This window comes from Mytilus trossulus, chromosome 10 (assembly GCF_036588685.1).
Source record: "Mytilus trossulus isolate FHL-02 chromosome 10, PNRI_Mtr1.1.1.hap1, whole genome shotgun sequence".
In the NCBI taxonomy this organism is placed as follows: domain Eukaryota; kingdom Metazoa; phylum Mollusca; class Bivalvia; order Mytilida; family Mytilidae; genus Mytilus; species Mytilus trossulus.
The window spans coordinates 21,586,667-21,606,966 of record NC_086382.1 but is presented as its reverse complement, the minus strand read 5'-3'; the positions used below and the strand labels follow the sequence as shown (position 1 = coordinate 21,606,966).

The 20,300-nt window shown below is 36.2% G+C and overlaps 5 protein-coding genes across 5 annotated transcripts; 2 read left to right on the top strand and 3 right to left on the bottom strand.

The window, feature by feature from the left end:
* Positions 1–5,260: 5,260 nt before the first annotated feature.
* On the top strand, positions 5,261–5,809 carry LOC134687752 (uncharacterized). The gene has a single exon (XM_063548209.1). It carries the CDS (start codon positions 5,261–5,263, stop codon positions 5,807–5,809), a length of 549 nt encoding a protein of 182 aa, XP_063404279.1.
* Positions 5,810–13,477: 7,668 nt separating this feature from the next.
* Positions 13,478–14,422, top strand: LOC134687751 (uncharacterized). Its single transcript, XM_063548208.1, has one exon. The coding sequence runs from the start codon at positions 13,478–13,480 to the stop codon at positions 14,420–14,422; it is 945 nt and encodes a 314-aa protein (XP_063404278.1).
* Positions 14,423–16,607: 2,185 nt separating this feature from the next.
* LOC134687750 (uncharacterized) lies at positions 16,608–17,945 on the bottom strand. The gene has a single exon (XM_063548207.1). It carries the CDS (start codon positions 17,943–17,945, stop codon positions 16,608–16,610), a length of 1,338 nt encoding a protein of 445 aa, XP_063404277.1.
* A 12-nt stretch (positions 17,946–17,957) lies between these two features.
* On the bottom strand, positions 17,958–18,992 carry LOC134687749 (uncharacterized). Its single transcript, XM_063548206.1, has one exon. It carries the CDS (start codon positions 18,990–18,992, stop codon positions 17,958–17,960), a length of 1,035 nt encoding a protein of 344 aa, XP_063404276.1.
* Positions 18,993–19,307: 315 nt separating this feature from the next.
* Positions 19,308–20,096, bottom strand: LOC134687748 (uncharacterized). Its single transcript, XM_063548205.1, has one exon. It carries the CDS (start codon positions 20,094–20,096, stop codon positions 19,308–19,310), a length of 789 nt encoding a protein of 262 aa, XP_063404275.1.
* Between the last annotated feature and the right edge of the window lie 204 nt (positions 20,097–20,300).

Here is a 20,300-nt window from a genome sequence, read left to right as displayed (position 1 = left end):
GTCGCTCACCTTGGTCTATGTACATATAAAAAACGATTGACCTATCGAACAAATTTATCCTCGTCGGATTTGCTTTAAATGCTAAATGGTTTCTGAGATTTTAGCCAAAAACTGCATTTTACCCTATGTACTATTTTTAGCCATGTCGGCCATCTTGGTTGGCAGGCAGGGTCATCGGACACATTGTTTAAACTAGATACCCTAATGATAATTGTGGACAAGTTTGGTTAAATTTGTCTTAGTAATTTCAGAGGAGAAGATTTTTGTACAAGATAACAAAAAATTACGAAAAATTTACAAAAATTTACTATAAAGGGCAATTACTCCTTAAGGGGTCAAGTGACCATTATGGTCATCTTGATATTTTTGTAGATCTTACTTTGCTGAACATTATTGCTGTTTAAAGTTTATCTCTATCTATAATAATATTCAAGATAATAACCACAAACAGCAAAATTTCATTAAAACTACCAATTCTGGGGCAGCAACCCAACAACGGGTTGGCCGATTCATCTGAAAATTTCAGGGCAGATAGATGTTGACCTGATAAACAATTTCACCTCCATGTCAGATTTGCTTTAAATGCTTTGGTTTCAGAGATATAAGCCAAAATCTACATTTTACCCCTATGTTCTATTTTTAGCCATGGCGGCCATCTTGGTTGGTTGGCCGGGTCACCAGACACATTTTTAAAACTAGATACCCCAATGATAATTGTGGCGAAGTTTGGTTAAATTTGGGTCAGTAGTTTCAGAGGAGAAGATGTTTGTAAAAGTTAAAAACGACGACGGACGACGGACACCAAGTGATGGGAAAAGCTCACTTGGCCCTTTGGGCCAGGTGAGCTCAAAAGGTGACTATAAATGTAATTATTTATAAATATTTCGGATAACAGATATCCTTCCTCAGTCAGATTCTGATGTTAAATGAATCATCTTTAAGTCTTCTTAAATTAAACTATTACGACCTTTAAATTTGTACAATAAAAAAATCAAACCGAACATCAGTTAATGTTCATCATAACCTTTTGGTTAAAATGGCCGTATTTACACCACCAATTTTACTCTGAGTACAGACAAACCTGTGCACCTGCGAAAGTTTAAGGCATGGCCGGACCTAGATAATTATATTTTAAATGCATTTTATGGTTCAGCAAATTATAAACTTTTCTTGATTCTGCTATTTATTTTTTTTCATTCCTGCAGAAGGTGCAAAAATAAACTAAGTTGGGAAAATGTTTGAGAAGCTCCCCTCAGATAATCGATGTTGTGAGTAGTATTGATTTAAATGGACAATAGATGGACAACAGACACCTGTAAACAATAGGTGATTTTAACTGTGTAACTGAGTGGACCGTATCAAATAAAACTCGTGTGTTTGTTTATTTTGCGATCTTCTGCAGACTGGAAAAAAAAATGCACGTCAAAATCCATTAATTTTCTGAAACATAGACTTCATATCCATGTTACTTGTAAATACCTAGGTCCAGCCATGCCTTAAAACTTTCCTAGATGCACCATCTTGTCTGTACTCATAGTATTTTGTTTGGTGTGAAAATGGCCATATTTTTCAATTCCGTCAGATGAACCTTAAGACGCTTGCACCATTCTAAAAATTTGTTGATTTATAACATGACATAGATTATATGGCTTATTAAAACATAGAGTTCAAATATATGCTTTAAATACAAATAATAAAGTGCGATATGAACTAGCACAATTCTAAAACTTTAACGGGAACGACAATTATGATGGTACAAGAATGATAATGATTACGTCAATAAAATTACCAAATAGACAGATCTAAATTTATAAATATTTCAAATTGACAGATTAAAGTAGTTATAACAGAGTCTGAGTATTTAAACATTGCGAACAGACGGCCGTTAAAATGTAATAAGTTTTGACTTAGTATTACTAGGAGAACGTGGCTTGGTACTTTTACATCCCTAAAAAAATTAAGCAATTTGAATTGGTATCTTCAACAAATTTATTTAATAATGAGAAAGGTTAAGAAATAGAAACAGAGACTGTAATAATAAGTAATATAATCTGAATGTGAAGCACTACACGGAGTCGAACTACATCTTTTCATTTATCCCATTTGGTGCCAACGTTGTTAATTTTCTTATCCAAAATCTTTCCCGATCAAGTCCATCCTCCTTAGTCAAAGCAGAGTTGTGGTCAATGATTTTAACGGTCAGTCGATTAAATTGAGATCTGTCTAAGTGTGGCCGAATGCCAGGCTGCTGGTGGACGTTTCGTCCCCGAGGGTATCACCAGCCCTGTAGTCAACACTTCGGTGTTGACATGAATATCAATAGTGTGGTCATTTTTATAAATTTCCTGTTTACAAAACTTTGATTTTTTTTTGAAAAACTAAGGATTTTCTTATCCCAGGCATAGATTACCTTAGCCGTATTTGGCACAACTTTTTGGAATTTTGGATCCTCAATGCTCTTCAACTTTTTACTTGTTTGGCTTTATAAAGATTTTGATATTAGTGTCACTGATGAGTCTTATGTAGACGAAACGCGCGTCTGGCGTACTAAATTATAATCCTGGTACCGTTGATAACTATTTTGGGCCTACGGAAAGCCAGTACAGGTGGCTCGGGAAAGATCTTGGATAGTTTAGGACGTTTTTCGATCTCTTTCCAATTTTCGCGGATAAGGTGAGATAAGCTATTAAATTTTGGATGGTAAGTCATCACAAAAAGCACCCTCTTGTTGACCTTTTTGTCTTTATATTGTAAAACCTCATCTGGGCTGATGTTGTAAGCACGAGAAACACCTCTATCAATGTCTTTTCTTTTGTAGCCCCGATGTTTAAGGTGACCGCGAAGTTCTTGTAGACGTTTTTTTGCAATATCGGTGGTGGAGCAAATCCTTTTTATTCGTATGGCCTGGCTGTAGGGAATGCTCTTGGTGCAGTGTTTAGGATGACAACTCAAATGAGATAGATATTGATGTTTGTCTGTGGGCTTGCAATTCAGATCTGTAAATATGTTTCCATCCCTCAATTGCGTTGTAGTGTCAAGAAATGTGATCTTAGAGTCAGAGATTTCATATGTGAATTTTATTGAGGGATGGGCATCGATGGCATGATGAATGTACAAATTTAGTTCTTGTTCAGTATTGTCCCACATTATGTCAATATCGTCGATAAATCGGAACTAAGAGAGGGGTTGATGAAGAGATGAATTGAGAATTCTCTGTTCTAATTTCCCCATAAAAATATTGGCATAAGACGGGGCCATCTTTGTTCCCATTGCAGTTCCATTAACTTGGAGGAATTGTTCACCATTGAATGTGAAGTTATTGCATTTTAATACCAAATCAAATCAAATCAAATATTTTATTGTCGTATAAACTTTACAGTTTGTGACGAACATATATTAACTCAATAAACACAATAAACATATATACATACATATCAAGCATACACCATTAAAACAGCATCAAAATTTATAACAACAAACAAGCTGTTAACAGTCCCCTGCCCTCAGTTCTAATGACTTTTTCAAGAAGGATCCTAACTTATTTGTTTGTAGAGGTGTTGATGAATTTAGTAAATAATGATTTTTTTCTTCTTTAGTTAAATTATTAAAATTATTATTGTCAGTACATATGTGTTAAAAAAAGTCATTTCTTAGAGTTTTATTATAATCACCATAGAGTAAAAAATGTTTCTCATCCTCTAGTATTTTACATTTATGGCAAAGTCGTTCCTCTCTTGGGATTTTAAAATATCTCCCCTTTTCAATCAAGAGGGAGTGATCACTTATTCTAAATTTAGTGATTAATCTCCTTATCTGAAAATTAGATGTATTAAGATAAGAGTCTAGTTTGTAATCTTTTTTAAGTTTTTTATAAAGATAAAATTTACTTTTATCATCAATGTTTTCAAATTTAGTTTGAAGCAAATCTTCATATCTATTTTTCATTTTTAACTTTATATCGTTTTTTATTTCATTTACATCTTTAATGTCCTTACAAGTAGAACGAATATTAAGGTCAACATTAGTCTCTTCAACAATATTTTTGGCATATGTATACCATGAATAATAAGTTCCTGCCAAATCTAGAGACTGTGCTAGAGAAAAAGCTTCCTTTATCAATGGATTAATATTATTATTATAAGGTCTAGCTAAATATAAAAGGGTTTGTGTATTAATAAACATTCTATAGGCAATCTCCCTAATTCAACTCTTGCTCCTAAATTGGATGCATTTTTTCTTATTCCAAGAGTAGATTTACAAAACTTAAGATGCATATTTTCAATAGGGGTTTTGTCTGTATAATCAAGTTGATTAATTGACCAAAGTTAGAAGCTGGATGAGACATTCAGTGGGTGGATGTAAGGTGTTACGAGAGTTCCAGACTTCCCTACAGGCTTCAATACGATGTTAGTATAGAGGGAGAAAACATCAAGCGAGACAATGATCGTTTCAGGTGGGAGAGGGTTCAGAGATTCCATTTTCTTGAGATAGAGTGTTGTGTCTTGTATATAGGATGGTAAATTTTCTACATGTGGTCTCAGATGAAAGACAATAAATTCTGATATTTTCTCTGTAGGGTGGTTATTGGCAGAAACAATTGGTCTACCTGGATTATTGGCTTTATGTATTTTGGGCAGAAGATAGAAACGCCCGGGCTTTGATTTTTCAGGTTTTAGATATTTAAATGTGTCTTCATCAATATGTCCCTGTTCACGTATGTTTTCAGGTTTGTGGTGATTTCTTTGTTGAACTGAGGGGTGGGGTCAGAGTCTAATTTCGTTTAAAATCTCTGAAAAACATGTAGACCTTCTTGAAACCAAATTGTCGGAAGACCTTGACAATTTTGCTAGAAGTCTACGTATTAAGGAATATTTCGCGTCGAAGGAGGATAAAATAATAAGCTCGGATAGTGACTCAGAAATTACAGAAGACGAGAACAACTACAAATTTATAAAAAAGAGTTCTTAAACCGAGCAAAAATGCTACCCTGGAATCATTTATTGATAACTTTAAGTTGGACATTATTAGAAATACTAAAAATAACAATAAACCTTTTGACAATGATTTAACGAAAAAAATAACGATCTAACAACAATATCGTATTAAACCTGCAAACAAAGGCAGTGCAGTGGTTGTCATAGATAAATATGCCTATATTCAAGAGGCTGAACGACAACTTGGCGATGCAAGGTTCTACCAAAAACTAGACTCTGATCCTACAACATATTTTAGCAGAGAAATAACTGATAGTTTGGTACAAATGGATAACGATGGTTTCATCAATGACAAAACTCTTGAATATTTGAAACCAGAAAATTCAAAACCGTGGAGATGTTATCTTTTACCTAAAATTCATAAGGCCAATAACACAGGAAGACCTATAGTTTCAGCGAACGGTCATCCGACGGAAAAAATATCGGAATTCGTTGACTTCCACCTTCGTCAACATGTTGAAGACTTACCATCTCACATCAAAGATACAACCGATTATCTTAGAAAAATGCAGGCCTTAAATACACTTCCCTCCGACACGACCCTTGTTTCCATCGATGTCACCTCTCTCTACACTAATATTCCTCATGCAGATGGCATTGATGCATGTAAAGAAGTTTGGAATTCCAGACCAGTGAAATATCCACCTACTGAATGCCTGGTCAAAATGCTCACGTTGGTACTTAAAGCCATGGGCACCAAAATGGCTCCATCATATGCCAACATATTTATGGGCAAATTAGAGAAACTCCTTGAATCTTCCATCGAAAACCCGGTTTCCTGGTTTAGATGTATAGATGATGTGGATATGAAATAGAATAAAAGCGACGAGGATTTAGATACTTTTATCACTCATGCCAACAACATACATCCAAGTGAAAAATTTATTCATGAGAAATCTAAATCCAAAATCGCCTTCCTCGATACTTCAAGTTCGCTCACAGAGGGCATCATATTTACAAATCTATATTCTAAACCTCCTGAAACTCATCAATATTTGTTCCCTCAAAGTTGCCATCCTGCTCATCTTACCAAGAGCATTCCCGTACAGTCAGGCACTAAGAGTCAAGCGAATATGTTCCAACACAGAAACAACTAAAAGACAACTACGTCAACTTGAAAATCGCTTGAAGAAAAGGGTCTACAAACACAGAAATATCAAAAAAGGTTTTCAGAAAGCGGAATCAATTCCTAGGCGTAAACTATTGGAATTCAAAGTAAAAAGGAAAATTAAAAGGACTCCATGTGTTCTTACTTACCACCCTTCTCTCAAAAACAGCTTTGGTGTCATTGGTGAGCATTGGAAAGCAGTTGAAAAGAATTCCAAACTATCCAAGATTTTTCCCGAGCCTCCTATGATAGCTTTTAGGCAACCTAATAGTCTACGGAACCTGGTGGTGCGGGCTTAAGTGTCTGATAATAGAAGGACTTCTGGAGAATGTCGTTCTTGTGAAGAAAAACGCTGCAAATGCTGCCTACAGATGCAGCATTCATCAACATTTCACAGTAAGGCAACCGAAAATAACTATAAGATATTTTTCAATGTTACCTCCAAAAGTATGAATGTAATTTGCATACTAGAATGTTCGGTTTGTGGCCTCCAATATGATGGTGAGTCAAAGCAGCCCTTCCACAAACGCCTCAATGGCCATAGGAGTGATATCTCTAAGGAGCTACTTCTCCCAGTTTCTCAGCATTTCAGAGAGTCGGGTCACAAACTTTATGACAGTAACCGCATGCAAATTCTTGTTATTGAACAGAAGATTCAGCGACAGGTTCGGGAAAGCTTTTGGATAAAGGAACTAAATGTGCATCACCCAAACGGCATCGATAAGAAATACTAACAGTTTTGTTTTTCACTCATTTTTTTAATGTTAATATACACAGTCACGTATATTGAATTATAGTGTTTTGTTTATATTATGAGATTATCAATAAACCAAAACTTACCTGTATGACTGATCTATTTTTACACTTAGATCAGTATTGTTTTAAAAAACTTTTGACACTGACGAAAGCCATTCGTTGAGCCAAAATATTTGTCAACACGATTTAATAACAACATTTTCATATAATAACATCTTATCTCAGTATAACCAATGTTATTTCAACTGATCGGGCGGAGCTTATGTTTTAATTTACATAAGGACACAGTCTATTTGAAGATAGATAAGGATGATTGCCGTTTAAATTATTATTGAATTATAATCACTAATCAGTGTCACAAAACGCATAAACAAAAGAACTGAGTGTATGATATGGGACGAATAACTGGACACTTCATTGATGAGCTTATCCCAAAACTCATGTCTATAGATCTATGGACTTGACGTCTTAAATGAGCGAACTTCTTCAACTCCGCCCAGTCATTTGAAATAAATCTAGTAATACCGTTGTGCAAATTTTTAGACTGATATAATGTTTTCCTTATCTGCATAGTCTATTCTAGACGATCCGGTACATAGTAAATTTGCTGGTTGGTCCTTTTTATAGACTTCTCTATATATATATATATATATCAGTTGCTCGACCTGTTAGTCAAATGCGTTTTGTTAAAATACATTTTTTCACTTTTTTGGTCTTTTGGAAAATGTTGTATGTGCTGTATTTAGACCCTTCTACAACGAATTTTGTTTTACATGCACACGTGTAAAAGTTGCGGTTTTTATCCAGGGCATTGGTCGAGTTAATAGGAAAATGATCGGATATTAGTCGAGCAAAGATCAAGATAATCGAGTACTGATCGATGATCGGTAAAATATTTGTATTCCGACCAAAACTCGATCTCTTCACGATCTTTTCCCGATCAATTCAACCGCTACTCGATGAATTCTCGATCTCTCCACGAGTGACTTGCTTCTCGGTCCGTACTCGAATATTTTTGACATGTCAAAAACTCTTGCCGGGTAGAAAGTCAGATCGATGACGACCAAGGTCGACAATCCCGAACATTCTTGTCGATGAGCCAGACCAGTTTCCCGATCGCTTAATCTGTCTTGATCGTTATTAACCGACTTAATCTGATCGACAGTGTGAACCTAGCTTAAGCGAGCATTCAATCAGTTGAAATGAATTATATATTTTCTTTTTGACACTCTTGCCCACAAGGAACATTTACATTAAATTGAGAATGGAAATGGGGAATGTGTCAAAGAGACAGCAACCTGTCCATAGAGCAGACAACAGCAGAAGGTCACCAATAGGTCTTCAATGCAGCGAAAAATGTCCGCACCCGGAGGCGTCATGTTTAGTTCATGCATATTCCTTTCCATTTGCTTTTTTCGTACATTTCGTTAATCTAAAAAAATTTCTTCCCACATTATGTTTACTTCAAATAAATTCAATTTTAACGAGCATTATTCAATTTCATGTATTACTGACATGCTAAATTCAGGAGATTAACAAATTAAATGAACGCGCCTTTGTTGTATTTCAGTTGCGATTTAATTGTTAGATTTCAGTTATGTTGATCTGTAATGTTCATTTGGATCTAATACACTTGACAAACTTCTTAAAATTAGGTAGACCGTACGCGTACGGTCAAAATACTCATATGGTCTGGAACATACATATGTTGTAGGTGACTTTAACACAATTTGAAGATGCAAATTTGATCAAAACACTCCTAAATAAAATTGGCTGAAATTGCATAAACTAGTTGATACTTGTGTCTTCTTCTTTTTTTATAACAAGAGTGCATATGCTGAAATGTCTCGGCTCCTTTATACTAACCATTGATATTATGTTGATAGTCCTAAATATTAAACTTTACAACAACTATTACATAAACTTAACATGATTAAAGAAAATGAGGTCAATTCATATAAACCAAATGAGAAATACATGTTCACCTTACAGTCATTCAATACACTCAATATTGTTGACATATTGCTTATCGTTTCTAAGAAATAGACTTAACCAGGAAAACTAAACACTGACCAATGAACCATGAAAATGATGTCAAGGTCAGATGACCCATGCAAGGTAGACATGAATAGCTTATAATCCTGCCATACAACAAATATAGTTGACCTATTACTTACAGTTTAAGAAAAACAGACCAAAAGACAAAAACTTAACAATGAGCAATGAACCATGAAATGAGGTCAAGGTCAAATAAAATCTGACAGACCGACAGTTACATCATAAATATTTCCATATACCAAATATAGTTGACCTATTGCATATAGTATTAGAAAAGAAGATCAAAGCTCAAAAACTTAACTTCTACCAATGAACCATGAAAATGAGGTCAAGGTCAGATTACACTTGCCGTCGAATCACTGCCCCTATGTCGAGCTTTCTGCAACTAAAGTCGAAGGCTCGACAAAATCAACATAACCTTATAAATAAATGTAAAGTTTTGTTTACATTTTCTTAGAAGTTTACTTACTAATTATATCAAATAGTAATCACTTGCTTTAAAATTGAGAATAGAAATGGGAAATGTGTCAAAGAGAAAACAACCCGACTAAAAGAGCAGATAACAGCCGAAGGCCACCAATGGGTCTTCAATGCAGCGAAAAACTCCCGCACCTGACGGCGTGCTTCAGTTGGACCCTAAACAAAAATGTAAACAAGTTCAGTGATAATGGACGTCATTCTAAACTCCGAAATTTAAATAAGAAACTAAAATTAAAAATTATATGTACAGTTCCAGACCATATGCGCATTTGGACCATACCAGACCGTAGACGTACTTATTCAAAATACGCTAACGGTCGGATTTTAGGAGTTTGTCAAATTAATCTAGAATATAAAGATGAAATAAAAACTTTAACAAAATACAAAAGTCACGCTACATAAGTTTTCAGAATTTTAATGAACTTTACTACAAAAACCGTCAAGCCAGTTGTTACTTGTGAGAAGACTGAAAGAGTTAAACTGAAATGCTTAATAATAATAATATAGTGTTAACAGTTTCTCAGATAGTATAATTAAGTTATATTTAAGTCATGTTTATATCTTGTGTATTGATAGTTGTAAGGTGTACATGACTGTCTGTCTGGTCTGTGTCATATTTCAATGACCTAATTTAATGGTTCATTAGTCAAATTTCTTATTTCTTGATGATGCTAAACTTTGCTTCCGAGATGATTTATATTTTCTCGTTTGAATTGTTTTACATATGTCATTTTGGGTTGAATTTATACGGCCTCCATGTCTGTCTGAAAAGATTTATCTCACCTTGACATCATGTTCATTGATCATTAAATTGTTAATTTAGTCTAATTAAAGTTGTGAAAACTTATTTTTTGCACTTTCATACAAATTCATTATAAAGTAAAACACTTAAACATGTATGACTTTTAAGTGTGTCCGGTCTTTTCAACAATCCAGTTCCATCCTCACTAGTGACGAAGCCTAATGATAAAGCCTCAAAAGAGAAATAGAGAAATGAATATTCAGTTACAGTATCTTTAGGAAAGACGACAATTTCGAAGCGAAAAAGACTAAATGTTGGTAGTAATAGACCCAATGCAGCGTTGCACCTCGTGCGAATTAGAACATTGATGTGGTGGCTATACTTTTTTGCGGAGTTTAACCCAGACACAGAAGACTAAGGAGAACAATTGTAATGGAGAGCTGTTTTTTCAGTTTAGGTATTGTCAAAATCGGCTAAATATTTTAGTTCAAATTCCTAGTTGGATAGCGATTGTGTTTTAAAAGAAGGTGCTCTTATAGTGAATAACAAGAAACCAGTTTCTTAAACCAATAAAGATACTTGGGATTTCGGCCTTAATGATTTACATGGCAATTATTTTTTAATGACCGTCAAAAGCCCAAGAGTACATGTACTAGTAATCAAATATATGCAAAGCATGCGAACAACGGTTTTTAGATGTACAAAAATGGTTGGATGGCGTATGTTGTCACTTGTCGCTAATTTGGTATTAGAGTCAATCCAATTTTTATTAATGATTTGTCAATAAATATTTTACATATTTAAATTGCATTTGCAGATTCGCAGTGTGAAAGCTGTCCAAAGAGGTATCTCTACGTCTTATTACCCTTCTTGTTTTATGAGCATATCACGTGCCTTTTCAAACTCAATACCCCTTTCACAGAAAAAACCGTGTTTTACAATTTAAGTGAGTCTCATTTGACTCGTTTTTCAGTTTATTTCCTTATTTAAGAAATTCCCTTTTCGTGGCGTTAAAGACCAGACACTTGCACATACGTTAATATTTTAAAATAGATGGAGCATCGCATTTGAGCAGAATGTCGGATACAGAAATAATAGTTGGATGTCTGGTGTATACACCAGCTGCATTCGTATTTGGTAAATATTAGAGATATAGAGAGCATGAACATATATTCTATATGTTTTGTATAAATTTTAAGCCAAACTTCATTTTTGTCAAGCCTACGAAGTCAGTTGCAAAAAGCTTACTATGTGGATAACGCCGGATCGTCAGTGGCATGTTTAGCTTAAAACAAAAGGGAAAATGGATACGAAGATGAAAGCCGTCCGAGCGGGACACAAAGGTGCAGTAACGAAACTCCTGAAGAAATTTGAAGAAATTCAACAAAGTTCCGAAGCGGATTACGAGGAAATTTTAAAATTATTAGAAGTAGTCACTCAGAAGAAAAGAACTTTAGAGAACATCAACGAGAAGATCTTGGAGCAAACTTCGGATGAAGATGTAGCAGTGGAAATACAGGAATCAGATGAGTACATGTTCAATTTAGAATATAAATTACGACAAATTACAAAATTGGCAAAGTCAATTCAAAATTAGAGTTTACCCGCAAATGAACCAATTTCATTCAATTTGAACCCTCATGCCGATAGTTTTACACAATCAGTTCCATCTACATTTATTAGTCAACCTTCAACATCTGCAAACCAACAATATACGCATAGCTCAAGTTCACGCTCATCGTCTAGCGCAAACACCGAGTATCACAAGCTACCAAAGTTAAACTTACCTATATTTACCGGAGATATACTAGACTGGCATTCGGTTTGGGACTCCTATGAAACCGCGATCCACACAAATCCTTCACTGAGTGATGCACAAAAATTCAACTACCTAAAGTGCCTTCTACAAAGCGAAGCTTTACAAAATATTGCAGGTTTTTCCATGACGAACACAAATTATGACAAAGCAATTTCATTACTCCAGGAAAGATACGGGCAAACTCATAAAATCGTCCAAACCTACATGCAGGCCTTACTTGATTTACAGGCTCCAAATCATACAATTACTAGTCTCCGTAACTACTATGATAAGACAGAAACTTATGTAAGAAGTCTCGAGTCACTCGGACAGACAGACGATACGTATGGATCACTACTAGTCCCTGTAATTCTAAATAAATTACCCGCAGAGATACGTCAACATTTAGCACGAGAACACAGATCCACAAACTGGACACTACATGATTTACGCAAAGCCCTTCTCGAAGAACTAAATATTATGGAAGCCGGCAAATTACCGGAAAAAGTAGAAAACCCACTCGCTACCGCTACATTCTTGACCAACGCAAAATCACGTACAATATCTTCATTCAACAAGAACGAAAGGTCGTATTCGGATAAAAAGATAAACACAAAGCAATGCGCATTTTGTCACGAAATCGGACACACACCCGTTAACTGCACTAAAGTCAAAACCGCTAACGCGCGGATGAATATAGTCAAGAGCGAACGACTGTGTTTCAACTGCCTAGGTCACCACAAACTAGCTGATTGTAAATCAAAAAGTATCTGTCGAAATTGTAACAAACGTCATCACACTAGCATATGTAGTAAAGATGAGAAATCTGAGGAATCGAGCAGACCGCCAGCCAAAGAAACCGAAAATACGGTATTACATTCTTCCCTAACACAAAGAACTACAAATGTACTGTTAAAGACAGCCGTCGCTACTGTTAGTTCGAGAAAACAAAGTGCAGAAGCCAATATTTTGTTAGATGAAGGTGCGCAGAGGATCTTCATAACGGAGACACTTGCAGAGAAGTTGGATTTAGTTTCAAGCGGAAACGAAGTAGTGCACCTTTCCGGTTTCGGAGAACAAAATAGACAAGTAAGACATGAAATCGGCAACAGTTTATATTCAAACAGATGAAGGCGAAAATATACCACTAAATGTACTAATTATTCCTGAAATTGCAATGCCACTACAAGTTCACATGAAATCCGTTACTAACATGAGACACTTACGAGGACTAAAATTAGCACATTCTGTATCGGACGAAGACATGTTCGAAATTGAAATACTAATCGGAGCAGATTATTATTGGAGAATAGTTGGAGATAACATTATTATAGGTGAAGGACCAACCGCCGTTGAATCCAGGCTTGGATACCTCCTATCAGGACCCACAACGGCAAGTACATGTACCACAAGTAGGATCTCTATTCTTAATGTTATCGTATCACACAAGACAGAGGAATTAAACCTAGAGAAATTCTGGGAGATTGAATCGCTTGGAGTTGAAGATTACCGGAAATACTGAAAACGACGAATTTCAGAAAATGTACGAAGAAACAGCAATATCTTTCAATAACAACAGGTATATAGCCAAACATCCACCGCTACCAACAAACAAAGCTGTTGCTTTCAGAAGGACTGAGAGTGTACTTAAACGTTTACAAAAGGAACCAAAATTACTTTTAAAATACGTAGAAATAATTAATGAGCAGGAAAAGCGAGGGTTCATTGAGAGAGTTGATAACGAAGAAATCAAACAAAATATCAAGCTGCATTACCTACCACATCACCCAGTAAAGAAGGATTCAGTCACGACGCCAATTAGGATCGTATATGATTGTAGTTGCAAACAGACACCAGATAGTGCTAGCTTGAATGACTGCTTACTGAATGTACCGCCTAAATTAAATGAAGTAACCGCCATACTACTCAGATTCCGCTTGAATAAGTATGCAGTATCTACAGACATCGAAAAGGCGTTTCTAAATGTTGGACTGGACATTGAGGACTGGGACGTAACTAGGTTTTTCTGGTTGAGTAAACCAACAGACCCAAACAGCGATTTAACAACATACAGTTTCAAGTCCGTACTATTTGGTGCTACATGCTCGCCATTTATATTGAACGCCGTATTATCAAAGCACTTGAATAACCATCCATTTGATTTCACTGAAAAACTAACCAAAGATTTATATGTAGATAACATTGTATCAAGCTTTGAATCAGAAGAAGAACTGTTGAAATACTTTAAACTCGTTCGTAGTCTATTTGCAGATGGAGGATTTAATTTGCGCTCATGGGCCTCCAACAGTCAACTATTACAAGTATTAGCAAGAACCGTAAATGTTATGGACAAGGATCAACTAGTTAAAATCTTAGGATTACGATGGGATATAGCCAGTGACACATTAGGATTCGTTACAGTTAATACATACATCAGAACTAATAACAAAACGCGAAGTACTAAGACAATCATCAAGGATTTATGACCCGCTAGGAATACTAAGCCCTATAACCGTCCGCAAAAAAATGTTGATGCAAAACATATGGGAGAAAAACTTCAACTGGGACGAATTACTACCTGACTCAACGATCACAGAATGGGTGAATATCAGAAAGTATATACAAGAAGCCACGAAGACAGTTGTACCCCGACATTACTTTGATGAAAGTTCAGACACAAACAACGACAACGTTATACATGTATTCACAGACTCTAGTTTGAAAGCCTACGGCGCATGCGCGTACATTGTCGCAAACGGAAAAAGTTCTTTAATAATGGCAAAGAACAGAGTAGCACCTCTGAAACAACTGACAATACCAAGATTAGAATTGATGGCTGCCGTAATTGGAAGCAGACTTTTACCACACATTAGGAACACTTTGCAGATAACCCGTGCAGTTTTATGGTGTGATAGCCAGATAGTTTTGACCTGGTTAAGTTCAAAGAAAACTTTAAAACCGTTCATTTCAAACCACGTTAAGGAAATAACAGAGCTAACAGAAGAGTTAACCTGGCGATACTGTCCAAGTAAGTCAAATCCTGCTGACTTACTGTCAAGAGGGATAACCGTTGATAAATTCAAAGACAACTGACTTTGGATGCATAGCCCAGATTGGCTCACACTTGAAGATAATAGGCCAGAATGGAACAGAGATGAAGCACAAATTTTATCCACTATTTCGCACCAAGAAGTCGTAGTAGATACCGTACAAGCTACACAGAACTAATTAACTATACACATGATACAAGGGATCGGAAATGTCATCGATTTTAATAAATTCAACTCATTCAAGAAACTTCTTCGAATTACCGCTTACGTGAGAAGATTTATTACAAACTATAGAACACGAGCTATACAAACAGGTATGTTAAACACGATCGAAATACAAAACGCATCTTTAACGTGGATACAATACATACAGAAAAAGCATTATTCAGAAATCATTCAAGATTTGTAAACAGGAGAGGGGAAAAAACACAATCTTGTCAAACAACTTAAATTATACATAGCTAAAGACAAATTAATTCGCTGCGACAGACGCATTCATAATGCACCTCTTGAAGAATATACAAAATTCCCGATATTGCTACCCGCAAAGGACAAATTGACACAACTTATCATAATGGACGCACATGTAACTCATTTTCATTTAGGATTATCGAGTACCGTAACATTACTACCCCAAACCTATTGGATACCATCGATACGACAAGTTATCAAGAGCATTATACATAAATGCGTGATCTGCAAGAAAGTTGCTTGTCAACCGTATTCGGCTCTAGATCCACCTCCTTTACCTAAAGACCGACTAACAGAAGCACCCCCGTTCACAGTAACCGGGGTAGATTTTACTGGCGCCTTGAATGTTAAAACCACAGATGGACTTACCAGTAAAGTATACATTTGTCTATTTACTTGCGCAAACACTCGTGCTGTACATTTAGAAGTAGTGATGAATTTATCTGAAGAGACATTCATATTATTAATTTAGCGTTTCGAAGATTTGCTAGTAGAAAATCATTACCAAAAATTATGATTTCAGACAACGGTACAACATTCATTGCAGCCGCCAAGCAATTAACAAGATCATCATCCGTTATTGAAAAACTGAACAACTTCGGCACTACTTGGAAGTTTATACCAAAACGAGCACCGTAATATGGTGGCTTTTGGGAGAGGCTTATAGGACTAACGAAGGACTCTATCAAAAAGGTATTAGTGCGTTCATTGATTCAGATTGAACTATTAAGAACCATTGTTACGGAAGTTGAAGCTATACTCAACGACAGACCTTTAACATACATGTACGTATCATCCGACCCCTTAGATGAACCGCTCACCCCGTCCCACTTACTTTACGGACGTAGAATAACATCACTACTATCTTAGAGTGGTATTATCAGACTTTTTAGGCACAAATAAGAAATACTAGCTGTTTCTACTTGTATTGATTCTAAACTCCATTTGCCCATAAATCTCAACGTCATAAGTCGCATGACGTTACAATACATACATAGCGGTACCGCGAACGTCTAATGAACACAGTCCTGAACATCCTGGGGGGCCGCGAATGAAAATTTAAGCAATAAATAAAGAAAAAACTTTAAAATGAAATAACTATTGTCTCTCAAATGAAATAAAACTTTAACCGTTTACACTTAAACAGTCTTTATGCTTTCCGGAACGGTTGAATCCAACTTTTGATTTTCTTCTTGGCATCAGTTTTTGCTTTTCTGGTTGAAGTAATAGTGTTGTCACTTGAATCACACGGACTATCTGTTGATAAGAGTTCAAGTGGATATAGCTTACTTATTGGTCTAGACGTCGTGCCATTTTTAGTGCGTAAAATAGCAGACCTACAAAGTCCATCTCTCCCATAAACTAACTTAACGATAATCGCTATATTCCACACTGTCCTTGGGGTATCATCATGAATCTGTACAATGTCGCCCACTTTATTGATTTGAGTGTTAATTCCGGTGTTTCTATGTTGTTCCCTAAGTGAAGTGAGGTATTCTCGTCGCCATCTGTTCCAAAAGTCGTGAATAATGCGTTTTTGAACACTAGATTGTCTATTTGATGTGTAATGTGTTAAGTTTTGTACGTTCTCCTCACTGCTGAAATTAATTGTTCCTGAATACGGTAAAGTTTTAACCCGTCTTCCATAGAGAAGATGAGACGGTGTAAGCGGTTCATCATCGGTAAGGTCCGTTGATACGAGGGTTAACGGTCGATCATTTAATATAGCCTCTATCTCGATCACAATTGTCTCTAGCACTCTAAAAGTAACTAGTGCTCGTCCTAACACTTTCTTTATGCAATTCTTGGTCAAGCCGATCAATCGTTCCCACCAACCACCATACCATGGTGCACGCTTCGGAATAAATTTCCACTGAGTTCCATATATGTTGAGTTGTTCCTGAATAGTAGTAGATTTTGTAAGCATTTCAATTTCCTTCGCTGCTGCGGTATATGTTGTACAATTGTCAGACATCATGATTTTTGGTAACGATTTGCGGCTGGTGAATCTCCTACACGCTAGAATGAATGTTTGTTCTGTAAGGTCTTCAACGATTTCCAAATGCACAGCTCTAGTGTTAGCGCAGGTGAATAGACAAATATATGCTTTACTAATACTGTTGCTTTTTGTTCTCACTTTCAATACTCCTGTGAAGTCGACACCGATTACAGTAAACGTTGGTGAATCATTAAGTCTGTCGGACGGCAGTGGTGGTGGGTCGGGTGTATGATATGGTCTTCCGGTAATTTTACGGCAAGTAACGCAATTACGGAGTATTGATTTCACACATTGTCGAATCGACGGAATCCAGTAAGACTGGCGAATAAATGTCACTGTACTTTCTAATCCAGAGTGAAAATTCTTTGCGTGTGCATCCATCACAATTAATTGACAAAATCTGTCTTTGTTCGGTATTAGTACTGGAAATTTAGCTGATTCATCAATAGGTGCATTGTTAATTCTCCCGCCACTACGGATAATGTTCATTTTATCCATGTACTATCCAAGTTGCTTCACTAGCGCATTTTTCTCTGATTTATTGTTTAAACTCTCAATAACATCCGGGTATTTACGCAGTTGCGAATCTCGAATCCATGAAGTCGAAGCAGTCTGAATTTCATTGACACTAAGATTTCCTGTTAGTTTGTCATTATTTCTACAGTTGTTTATGAATCGGTACATGTATGCAGTTATACGCAAAAGTTTTTGGTATGAGCTGTAGCGTTGTATATCCATAATTTTACTTATTCCTTCATAAGATCTGATTTTCTGTTGCGGTTCACTAGTTGATTGTCCTTGCTCAATGGTAGTGCTAAGAATGTGTGATTCTTTATTCTTCCACTGTGGCCAGTTTGATTTGTCAGTGAGCCATTCGGGTCCTTTCATCCAAAGATCCATTTCTAGGAATTTGGTTGCAGTTACTCCTCTCGATAGCATATCTGCCGGATTTGAATCTGTCGGACAGTACTTCCATGTGTATTCTTGCGTAATTTCGTTAATTTCCTTCACTCGATTACAAACGAAAACGGGTAATTGTTTCTCAGTAGTGAGCCAACTTAAAGTTATCTGACTGTCACTCCATAATGTGACGCTTGTAACATCCAAGTGCGATTTCAAATGCTTGACGAGTCTTGCGCCTATCAAAGCTGCACTGAGTTCTAACTTCGAAATTGTTAACTGTTTCAGTGGTGTCACTCGTTTCTTTGACATGATAAGTACGGTTTCTTTTCCACTGACTAAATATGCGCATGCTCCATAGGCTTTCAAGCTTGCATCCGTAAACACATGTAATTCTACATTGTCTGATTTTTCTTTGAAATACGGTCTATTAATTTCCAAATGTGAACATTCATTAATATCTTTTAGTACACACTTCCATTCTGTTGCAATTTCAGATGTAAGAGGTTCATCCCAATTTAATCCTTTCTCCCACAAAGTCTGCATAAGCATCTTACTACGCACAGTAACTGGACCAATAAGTCCGAGTGGATCATAGATTTTAGACGATTGTCTTAAAATATCTCGTTTTGTCATACGTGTATCTTCAATATCGGTGTATTCCGGTTTGGCGAAAGTAAGTGTGTCGTTACAAGTGTTCCATCTCAATCCAAGCACTTTTATGAGTTCATCTTTGTCTAATACGCTGTGTGAATTTGCGCGGTCTCGCAAAAGTTGAGAATTTGAAGCCCATGAGCGCAAGTTAAATCCTGCTTTAATGAATAAGTCTCTTGAAGTATCAAAATATTTCAGTAATGCACTCTCTGTAGGAAAACTCGACAGTATATTATCAACATACAAATCGTTCTTTAAAGTGTCAGTATATTCACAACGGCTCTCTCTCAAGTGTTTTTATAGAACGGAATTCAGTATGAATGGCGATGAAGTGGCTCCAAATAATACAGACTTAAATCGGTAAGTTGATAGTGGAGTTGATGGGTCTGTTGGTGTATCGAACCAAAAGAAACGTGTGACATCTCTATCCTGTGTCTCTAATCCAACGTTCAAGAACGCCTTCTCTATATCAGTAGTAACGGCAAATTGGTGTAAACGAAATCTTAAAAGAATGCCGACTAAGTCATTTAAATTGGGTGGAGTAGTCATCAAACAATCATTAAGACTAGACGATTCTGGTGTTGCTTTACAACTGCAGTCGAATACGACCCTGATTGGTGTTGTAGTTGAATCTTTTCTCACAGCATGATGCGGAATATAGTGTATTTTGCTCTTTTCATCGGCCTCATTAGTAGTATCCACTTTCTCTATGAAACCCCTTTTCTCCTGCTCAGCCATTATTTCTCCATATTTTTCCAGAAGTTTGGGTTCTTTGCTAAGTCTTCTTACTACACTTTCCGTCCTAAGTTGTGAAATGGTTTTATTGGTCGGTAACGTAGGGTGATCCTCTTTCCATGGTAACGTTACAAAATATCTGTTGTCATGGTAACGAATTTGTTTATCTTCATAAGTCTTTTGAATATCCATCTGTTCTTCTAACTTTGTAGTGTTAATTTTCTCGGTAGCCAGTGACTCTATTTTCCAAAATTTCTCCAAGTCGTACTCATCGGTTTTTGTTGCGATCATCACGTTCATCATTGAAGCTCTCTTGTATCCATCTGTGTCAGAGTTGTGTGAATATAGCATTCCAGACAACAGGTATCCGATTTTTTATTGAACAACTGTCGGTCCTTCGCCTCGGATAATATCATTCTGAACAATTGACCAGAAGTAATCAGCTCCAATTAGAATAGAAATTTCAAAGTTTTCATCTGCTGTTACTGGGTGAGCTAATTTGATTCCTGACAAATATGTAAGTTTTGCTGCTTGGTGTACATAGGTTCTCATCGG